The sequence below is a fragment of the Salvelinus namaycush genome, unplaced genomic scaffold (genome assembly GCF_016432855.1).
Source record: "Salvelinus namaycush isolate Seneca unplaced genomic scaffold, SaNama_1.0 Scaffold51, whole genome shotgun sequence".
Lineage (NCBI taxonomy): Eukaryota > Metazoa > Chordata > Actinopteri > Salmoniformes > Salmonidae > Salvelinus > Salvelinus namaycush.
The window spans coordinates 51,978-63,199 of NW_024061209.1; the positions used below are offsets into that span (position 1 = coordinate 51,978).

At 44.1% G+C, this 11,222-nt stretch overlaps 1 protein-coding gene across 1 annotated transcript in view; it reads left to right on the forward strand.

Annotated features, from left to right (window-relative positions):
* Positions 1 to 768: 768 nt before the first annotated feature.
* Positions 769 to 11,222, forward strand: part of eif4e2rs1 (eukaryotic translation initiation factor 4E family member 2 related sequence 1) — a 26,333-nt gene continuing 15,879 nt past the window's right edge. Inside the window, exons 1-2 of the mRNA XM_038986566.1 lie at positions 769 to 973; positions 10,275 to 10,359. Of these exons, the coding sequence (XP_038842494.1) occupies positions 957 to 973; positions 10,275 to 10,359 (102 nt within the window). The 5' untranslated portion in view covers positions 769 to 956. The remainder of the gene's footprint in view (positions 974 to 10,274; positions 10,360 to 11,222) is intronic.

The window sequence follows — 11,222 nt, forward strand, 5'->3', positions numbered from 1 at the left end:
GAAATACGCAGACTGATTAATTAAAAGTATGTTTACATTGTAATACTTCTGACAGCCAACTTTCTAGCTCCGCCCACAACTTCCAGACTTTATTCCCAGAAACCTTGGATTATTGAGTCATTCTTAGTTTTACACTTAAGATATGACTCTGCCGTCGTAGAATGTGAATTTTGTCTGTTGTATAATACATTATATACATTAGATTATACTAGATTAAGCATACATTTTCATTAACTGTAATTTTGTTGTTTATGTTCCCGAACTTTGACTCCAGTTAATTTTCTTTTAGGATATTGTCAGTTGGATATGTGCTGCATGGTTTTGTATTTATTATCTTCCCTATCATATGAACCTCCTTTTCTGACTCAAGGTTGCTCTGGTGTCCAAAATAAATCAAATACTTTATATGTGCTTGTTTGTGCTTACCTGGCTTAATAAACCAATAGAAAAGTCCTACAATTGCAAACCATCACCACTGTCATTGCCAGGCTTGTATTACATCTACTGACGACAGAACAGACGAGAACAACTGAGGTAAAAGCGCCCTCCTGTGGTGGACCATGATATTACTGCGATAGTTCTTCAGATACTGCCTGAGCATACCGGTCCGCAACATGTATTACATTATGTTTATTATTAATTATCTAAAATAGGGAAGTAGGCCATAGATCCGTCCATCCATCCAACATCTATACATTCGAGAAATGAACGGAGCTGGGGCATTCCGCTTTCAACTTCGTTCCGTTTGTCCCATCCACCGACCCGTCTGCTTCCATTCACAAGTGGAACTGTGTCTGTATGGAACGTAGGTTGCACCGCGGCCAGCTATCTTGCGTGTTGTTTGAAGCGAGTTGAACGTAACCAGCTGGCTAATAAACGATTAACGTTTAAACCCATCAACTATCCCTGTTGTCGTGAGGTTCGCTTCTCTGTGAAGAAGACCGCTCGAAGCTGAGATGAACCAATTTGAACAGTAAGTTATCTGTCTGCGCTAGCCATGATGCTAACCACGATGTTAGTTGATTCAGCAGCTACCCACAGTCTCCACTTAGCGAACAGCTACCCACAGTCTCCACTTAGCGAACAGCTACCCACAGTCTCCACTTAGCGAACAGCTACCCATGCTTGGTTGTAAACTGCTTGAAAGTGGAACCTATTTAAGTCAGTCCTGGCTCCACTGAAAATGTGTATATTGAATCCGCCATGGATGCCAGTTTTTATAACATTATCGTATGTCCCAGCTGCTTGCCATAGTTTTGAAGTAATCGCGTTCACGCTGCCAGCTCCTATTAGTTATATTGAGCTCCGTGCTCAACTCATTGTCCTGCGTCATATTGTCCGCTGCGCTGAACGAGGTTTCCCCGGTGAGCGATATCACTGTTTGACTGGGAGCACGTTGTGGTGACCCACAGTCCCGTAAACGGCTGGTGCCTACCCATCAGAAGTGAAACATTTCCCGGTCATGGTTAACCGTATTTTATTCAGAAAATGTGTAAAACCTAAACGTTTCCATGGTTCAAGATGTGGCCAATTTCAAAACCCACAGAATATATATATATATATTTTTTTTATACATTTGAGTAATTTAGCAGACGTTCTGGATCGTACTGGTCCCCCGTGGGAATCGAGCCAACAACCCTGGCGTTGCAAGCGCCATGCTCTACCAACGGAACCACACGGGAGCACACATGAAGATTCTAGATAACATAAATTGTAGCTTCTAAATAGCTGCTGGGTAATTTGATATGAATTGAGTGTGTGCTGCACAGGTTCACTGAGTTGCAAACCAACTGGATGGGTCTCATTGATTTGTGGATCTGACCGGTTGTTACCTCAGATTATGAAACCAACAAGTGTTGTGAATGAGGTATGTAGTACCTGCAGATGGCCACGGGGAGGAACCAGAGAGCTATAAACATGACTGTTTCTTGCTCCCAAAAAATGAAATCTAACCCTAGGTATATCTCTTAAAGTTAGGTATAACCTATTTTAACCATAACTCCAACCCTGAACACGCCATAACTCAACGCACGGTAACCCTAGCCGTAACCCTGAACACGCAGTAACCCTTAGCCGTAACCCTGAACACGCAGTAACTCTGAACACGCAGTAACCCTGAACACACAGTAACCCTGAACACACAGTAACCCTTAGCCGTAACCCTGAACATGCAGTAACCCTGAACACGCAGTAACCCTTAGCCGTAACCCTGAACACGCAGTAACCCTAGCCGTAACCCTGAACATGCAGTAACCCTGAACACGCAGTAACCCTAGCCGTAACCCTGAACACGGAGTAACCCTAGCCGTAACCCTGAACACGCTGTAACCCTAGCCGTAACCCTGAACACGCTGTAACCCTAGCCGTAACCCTGAACACGCTGTAACCCTAGCCGTAACCCTGAACACGCAGTAACCCTTAGCCGTAACCCTGAACACACAGTAACCCTAGCCGTAACCCTGAACACGCAGTAACCCTAGCCGTAACCCTGAACACGCAGTAACCCTAGCCGTAACCCTGAACACGCTGTAACCCTAGCCGTAACCCTGAACACGCAGTAACCCTGAACACGCAGTAACCCTGAACACACAGTAACCCTAGCCGTAACCCTGAACACGCAGTAACCCTTAGCCGTAACCCTGAACACGCAGTAACCCTAGCCGTAACCCTGAACATGCAGTAACCCTGAACACGCAGTAACCCTAGCCGTAACCCTGAACACGGAGTAACCCTAGTCGTAACCCTGAACACGCTGTAACCCTAGCCGTAACCCTGAACACGCAGTAACCCTTAGCCGTAACCCTGAACACGCAGTAACCCTGAACACACAGTAACCCTAGCCGTAACCCTGAACACGCAGTAACCCTAGCCGTAACCCTGAACACGCAGTAACCCTGAACACGCAGTAACCCTAGCCGTAACCCTGAACACGCAGTAACCCTGAACACGGAGTAACCCTAGCCGTAACCCTGAACACGGAGTAACCCTAGCCGTAACCCTGAACACGGAGTAACCCTAGCCGTAACCCTGAACACGCAGTAACCCTAGCCGTAACCCTGAACACGCAGTAACCCTAGCCGTAACCCTGAACACGCAGTAACCCTAGCCGTAACCCTGAACGCGCAGTAACCCTGAACACGCAGTAACTCTGAACGCACAGTAACCCTAGCCGTAACCCTGAACGCGCAGTAACCCTGAACACGCAGTAACTCTGAACGCACAGTAATCCTAGCCGTAACCCTGAACACGCAGTAACCCTAGCTGTAACCCTGAACACGCAGTAACCCTGAACACGCAGTAACCCTGAACACGCAGTAACTGAACACACAGTAACCCTAGCCATAACCCTGAACACGCAGTAACCCTTAGCCGTAACCCTGAACACGCAGTAACCCTGAACACGCAGTAACCCTAGCCGTAACCCTGAACGCGCAGTAACCCTGAACACGCTGTAACCCTGAACACGCTGTAACCCTGAACACGCAGTAACCCTGAACACGCTGTAACCCTGAACACGCAGTAACCCTGAACGCGCTGTAACCCTGAACGCGCTGTAACCCTGAACACGCAGTAACCCTGAACACGCTGTAACCCTGAACGCGCAGTAACCCTGAACACGCTGTAACCCTGAACACGCAGTAACCCTAGCCGTAACCCTGAACGCGCAGTAACCCTGAACACGCTGTAACCCTGAACACGCAGTAACCCTAGCCGTAACCCTGAACACGCAGTAACCCTGAACACGCTGTAACCCTGAACACGCAGTAACCCTGAACACGCTGTAACCCTGAACGCGCTGTAACCCTGAACACGCTGTAACCCTGAACACGCAGTAACCCTGAACACGCTGTAACCCTGAACACGCTGTAACCCTGAACGCGCAGTAACCCTGAACACGCTGTAACCCTGAACACGCAGTAACCCTAGCCGTAACCCTGAACGCGCAGTAACCCTGAACACGCTGTAACCCTGAACACGCAGTAACCCTAGCCGTAACCCTGAACACGCAGTAACCCTAGCCATATCCTTAATTCTGTGCCAGGGTAGCCTGCAACACTTTTACAAACTATTTAAGTAATATGTTCGTTATAATACTAAAGAGCATTTTCATAATAAAATAAAAAAATCAACATCTACAAGTATTTACAGTTTTAAATGTAAATTATTTTGTTATTATTGCAAGGCAGGACACTTGATAAAGAAGCCCCATTTGTATTTATTTTAAATGTGTTTTGACCTGGGTGTGATTTGTGTCAAAGTCCTGCAATTGGCGTGGGGCAGGTTTGAGACTGATCTCTGGAATAAATAAGGAAAATATACTCATACATAAATATACATTTCTCATCTACCTCTCCAATGTCTTTAAGGTCTGTTGTGAATGAATAACTTGAAATGGCTAAAATATTTCCAATAGATGGCAGTATAAAACCACAAAGCATCAGTTCCTGTCTAAAGCAGCAATATGATTCACATGCATTTGGAAAGGATTCACAACCCTTGACTTTTTCCACATTTTATTACGTGTGCTTAGGGTCACTGTCCTTTTGGAAGGTGAACCTTCGCCCCAGTCTGAGGTCCTGAGCGCTCTGGAGCAGGTTTTCATCAAGGATCTCTCTGTACTTTGCTCCGTTCATCTTTCCCTCGATCCTGACTAGTCTCCCAGTCCCTGCTGCTGAAAAACATCCCTACAGCATGATGCTGCCACCACCATGCTTCACCGTAGGGATGGTGCCAGGTTTCCTCCAGACGTGAAGCTTGGCATTCAGGCCAAAGAGTTCAATCTTGGTTTCATCAGACCTAAGAATCTTGTTTCTCATGGTCTGAGAGTCCTTTAGGTGCCTTTTGGCAAAGTCCAAGTGGGCTGTCATGTGCCTTTTTCTGAGGAGTGGCTTCCGTCTGGCCACTCTACCATAAAGGCCTGATTGGTGGATGCAGAGATGGTTGTTCTTCTGGAAGGTTCTCCCATCTCCACAGAGGAACTCTGGAGCTCTGTCAGAGTGACCATCGGGTTCTTGGTCACCTCCCTGACCAAGACCCTTCTCTCCCAGTTTGACCAAGTGGCCAGCTCTAGGAAGAGTCTTGGTGGTTCCAAACTTCTTCCATTTAGGGGAAGCCACTGTGTTCTTGGTACCCTTCCCCAGATCTGTGCCTCGAAACAATCCTGTTTCGGAGCTCTATGGACAATTCCTTCCTTTGACCTCATGGCTCTGACATGCACTGTCAACTGTGGGACCTTTTTATATAGACAGGTGTGTGCCTTTCCACATCATGTCCAATCAATTTAATTTACCACAGGTGGAGTCCAATCAAGTTGTGGAAACATCTCACGGATGATGAATGGAAACAGGATGCACCTGAGCTCAATTTTGAGTCTCAAAAGGTCTGAATACTTATGCAAAAAAAGGTATTTGTTTATTTATTTTTAAATAAATTTGTAAAATATATAGAAATTACGGGGTATTGTGTAGATGAGGGAAACAATTAATTTCATCCATTAGAATAATTTCATCCAAAAGTAAAGGGGTCTGAATACTTTCCGAATGACCTGTACACAATCCATGTCTCAAGGCTTAAAAATCTTTCTTTAACCCGTCTCCTCCCCTTCACCTACACATTTTTAAGTGGATTTAACAACTGACATCAATTAGAGATTATAGATTTCACTTGGATTCACCTGGTCAGTCTATGTCATGGAAAGAGCAGGTGTTCCTAATGTTTTGTGCACATTAAAACCGTGTACAAAACTGTGTTGGAGGGTTAGGCAGCAATTGTAGTGGCAACAAACAATGACAGACAATTGTTTGTTTCATAAAATGAGCTAATTAGTATAGTTCCATTTCCTAATAAACAACTCTGGACAGGTACCTAATTAAATTAAGGACCATTTTATGTACAATTTAATCTGAGAGACTGTCCTCCACTTTGAGCCATCCGAGGCTTTCAAAGTGGGAATGGTCAAGTTGAGTACATGCTGGAAGTTTAAGAATAATCCTGATCAATTTGTTTGTTTTTAACCTCTATGGCAGGTATTCCCAAACTGGAACCTCTGTACCGTCAGGGGTACGCCAAATAAAAATGTGCTTCACATTAAAAAAAAATATATTTTCTTCACATTTTCCAACAGTCCATTTGTATCTTCCAACGGGGCTGTACATTTGGGTGAGTTTTTCCTCTTCTTTCTAGCGTGAGTTTTACTGGCAAAAATAAAACCACCTAGTGTTCAGCAAAATAACAACACAATGTCAAATACAGGTAGTCAAATAATTATTAAATAATTAACTTCTAGTTGCACACCATCCCGGATCCGGGAGCACCCTCATCAGTAAAAAAGCTGACTAGCGTAGCTTAGCATAGCGCCACAAGTAAATACTAGCATCTAAATATCATTAAATCACAAGTCCAAGACACCAGATGAAAGATACACATCTTGTGAATCCAGCCATCATTTCTGATTTTTAAAATGTTTTACAGGGAAGACACAATATGTATTTCTATTAGCTAACCACGATAGCAAAAGACACAACTTTTTTTTCTGTACTGATCTGTACTGATGGAGCAAAGCCATGACAACGAGACATAGTGCATGCGTGCAAGCAGTTGCCCCCGATGCCACTTGGGTTCACTGCAGCATCCACTGAGAGGCTCTTGCTACCAAGGGAACGCCTGACAGCTTGAAAGACGTTTTGGACACTACAGTAAAAAATGGTTGCTTTGTTAAAGCCCCTGAACTCTCGTGTAGTTTCTGAATTACGCAATGATATGGGCAACGACCATGTAACGCTTTTACAACATACAGAAGTGCGCTGGTTATCAAGGGGCAAAGTATTGACACAAAGTATTTGAATTGAGAGACGTGCTTAAAGTTTTCAGAAAGAAGTACACTGGTTATCAAGGGGCTGATCTGAATCTAGGATTACAGGGACTCTCCACAACTATATTCAATGTGCGCGAGAAAATTGAGGCTATGATTAAGAAGTTGGAGCTCTTCTCTGTCTGCATTAACAAGGACAACACACAGGTCTTTATATCATTGTATGATTCTTTGTGTGCAAATGAACTCAAGCTTACAGACAACATCAAATGTGATATAGCGAAGCACCTGAGTGAGCTGGGTGCGCAATTACGCAGGTACTTTCCTGAAACGGATGACACAAACAACTGGATTCGTTATCCCTTTCATGCCCTGCCTCCAGTCCACTTACCGATATCTGAACAAGAGAGCCTCAACAAAATTGCAATAAGCGGTTCTGTGAAAATGTAATTCGATCAGAAGCCACTGCCAGATTTCTGGATTGGGCTGCGCTCAGAGTATCCTGCCTTGGTAAATCACGCTGTTAAGACACTGATGCCCTTTGCAACCATGTACCTACGTGAGAGTGGATTCTCGGCCCTCACTAACATGTAAACTAAATACAGGCACAGACTGTGTGTGGGAAATGATTTAAGACTGAGACTCTCTCCAATACAACCCAACATTGCAGAGTTATGGGCATCCTTTCAAGCACACCCTTCTCATTAACCTGTGGTGAGCTATTCACAATTTTTATTATTATATTATTTGTGCCCTGGTCCTGTAAGAGCTCTTTGTCACTTCCAACGAGTCGGGTTGTGACACTCACACTCATTCTTATGTTTTATAAATGGCAAGAAACATTTGAGTGCGCTGACCCTGGTGCACACAGCTGGAGGTTGAATGTTTGAAGGGGTATGGGATGGTTGAGCTAACGTAGGCTAATGCGATTAGCATGAGGTTGTAAGTAACAAGAACATTTCCCAGGACATATCTGATATGGGCAGAAAGCTTAAATTCTTGTTAATCGAACTGCACTGTCCAATTTACAGTAACTATTACAGTGAAAGAATACCATGCTATTGTTTGAGGAGAGTGCACTGTTATGAACTTGAAAAAGTTTATTAATAAGCACATTTGGGCAGTCTTGAAACATTTTTAACAGATACACAATGGTTCATTGGATCAGTCTAAAACTTTGCACTTACACTGCTGCCATCTAGTGGCCAAAATCTACATTGTGCCTGGGATGGAATAATACATTATGGCCTTTCTCTTGCATTTCAAAGATGATGTACACGCTGGCTCCACATCACCGAGGTCGTCAGGGGGGAGGCTTGGGCAAGTTGCTGTAACTGAACAGATAACTGAAGGAGAAATGGGGGAGGCTTGGGCAAGTTGCTGTAACTGAACAGATAACTGAAGGAGAAATGGGGGAGGCTTGGGCAAGTTGCACAGGGTGGCTGCTCTAGAGTTCCGTAGTCCAGCAGACACCTGGGGACAGAGGATGGACACGGTGGTTTTTAGAAAAGTCTGGGAGGAGAGCGCATCAATTTGAGTACATCCAATTCAACCAGTGGCCCTGGATAATATGTTATGCGATCACACAGGCAGACTGCCATAGTGAAGGAGGTTTACAGAGTGCATCAAATATACTATTATAAGTGGAACTTCTCCTGGTTCGAGTTAGGCAGGAGGCCCTGGGGCAGTGGGAGGTCAGGGCTGTATAATCCTGGAGTAACTCCCTGTCAGAGAGACTGTGGTTAGGGTTAGGCAGGAGGCCCTGGGGCAGTGGGAGGTCAGGGCTGTATAATCCTGGAGTAACTCCCTGTCAGAGAGACTGTGGTTAGGGTTAGGCAGGAGGCCCTGGGGCAGTGGGGGGTGAGGGCTGTATAATCTAGTATTGAGAAACTTTTGTTATTGACCAAATACTTATTTTCCACCATAATTTGCAAATAAATTCATTAAAAATCCTACAATGTGATTTTCTGGATATTTTTTCCTCTTTTTGTCTGTCATAGTTGAAGTGTACCTATGATGACAATTACAGGCCTCTCATCTTTTTAAGTGGGAGAACTTGCACAATTGGTGGCTGACTAAATACTTTTTTGCCCCACTGTAAATGTAGAAGGAACTCTGTCTTTAGTGTTTCCCTGACGGTACAATAACTACTGAGCACAGGAAGTCATCTCCCCAGTTTAAACACTGCCTAATCCTGATTCGTCCAAATGATCAGTGAAGAAACCCCCAAAACGGGGAACTACTGCTACCCGTAGTCACATTCTACGTGAGTCTTGACAGATTCTCGTCGTTTACATGTGAATCTGTCCGCCAGAGATTATAATCCATGTCTCAAGATTTATAAATCCTTCTTTAACCCGTCTCTCCTCCCTTTTTATCTACACTGATTTAAATGTAATAAGTGACATCAATGGATCATCACTCAGATTCACCTGGTCAGTCTGTCAAGGAAAGAGCATAGCTTTCACTTAGATTCACCTGGTCAGTCTGTCAAGGAAAGAGCATAGCTTTCACTTAGATTCACCTGGTCAGTCTGTCAAGGAAAGAGCATAGCTTTCACTTAGATTCACCTGGTCAGTCTGTCAAGGAAAGAGCATAGCTTTCACTTAGATTCACCTGGTCAGTCTGTCAAGGAAAGAGCATAGCTTTCACTTAGATTCACCTGGTCAGTCTGTCAAGGAAAGAGCATAGCTTTCACTTAGATTCACCTGGTCAGTCTGTCAAGGAAAGAGCATAGCTTTCACTTAGATTCACCTGGTCAGTCTGTCAAGGAAAGAGCATAGCTTTCACTTAGATTCACCTGGTCAGTCTGTCAAGGAAAGAGCATAGCTTTCACTTAGATTCACCTGGTCAGTCTGTCAAGGAAAGAGCATAGCTTTCACTTAGATTCACCTGGTCAGTCTGTCAAGGAAAGAGCATAGCTTTCACTTAGATTCACCTGGTCAGTCTGTCATGGAAAGAGCATAGCTTTCACTTAGATTCACCTGGTCAGTCTGTCAAGGAAAGAGCATAGCTTTCACTTAGATTCACCTGGTCAGTCTGTCAAGGAAAGAGCATAGCTTTCACTTAGATTCACCTGGTCAGTCTGTCATGGAAAGAGCATAGCTTTCACTTAGATTCACCTGGTCAGTCTGTCAAGGAAAGAGCATAGCTTTCACTTAGATTCACCTGGTCAGTCTGTCAAGGAAAGAGCATAGCTTTCACTTAGATTCACCTGGTCAGTCTGTCAAGGAAAGAGCATAGCTTTCACTTAGATTCACCTGGCCAGTCTGTCAAGGAAAGAGCATAGCTTTCACTTAGATTCACCTGGTCAGTCTGTCAAGGAAAGAGCATAGCTTTCACTTAGATTCACCTGGCCAGTCTGTCAAGGAAAGAGCATAGCTTTCACTTAGATTCACCTGGTCAGTCTGCCATGGAAAGAGCATCATGTTTTGTACACTCCGTGTCTATTCTCTCTCCCCAGTCTGAAAGATGACGACACAGAGGATCAGGATGAGACGGTGTGTAACCGGGAGGAAGACTGCTCCATCAACAACAATCGACGCAAGGTACGCAACACACACTAAACACACCATCACGCATACAGTACCAGTCAATAGTTTGGACACCTAGTCATTAACGGGTTTTGCTTTATTTTTACTATTTTGTACATTGTAGAATAATAGTGAAGACATCAAAACTATGAAATGACAAGTGGAATCATGTAGTAACCAAAAAAGTGTTAAACAAATCAAAATATATTTGAGATTCTTCAAAGTAGCCACCTTTGCCTTGACAGCTTTGCACACTCTTGGCATTCTCTCAACCAGCTTCGAGGTAGTCACCTGGAATGCATTTCAACTAACAGGTGTGCCTTGTTAAACGTTAATTTGTGGAATTTCTTTCCTCCTTAATGCATTTGAGTCAATCAGTTATGTCGTGTCAAGGTAGGGGTGGTATACAGAAGATAGCCCGATTTGGTAAAAGACCAAGTCCATATTATGGCAAGAACAGTACAAATTGTCAAAAAGAAACAACAGTCCGTTACTTTAAAACATGAAGGTCAGTCAATCCGGAAAATTTCAAGTACTTTGAACGTTTTTTTGAAGTGCAGTCGCAAAAACCATCAAGCGCTATGATGAAACTGGCTCTCATGAGGACCGCCACAGGAAAGGAAGACCCAGAGTTACCTCTGCTGCAGAGGATAAGTTCATTAGAGTTACCAGCCTCAGAAATTGCAGCCCCAATAAATGCTTCACAGAGTTCAAGTAACAGACACATCTCAACATCAGCTGGTCAGAGGAGACTGCGTGAATCAGGCCTTCATGGCCGAATTGCTGCAAAGAAACCACTACTAAAGAACACCAATAAGAAGAAGAGGCTTGCTTGGGCCAAGAAACACGAGCAATGGACATTAGACCGGTGGAAATCT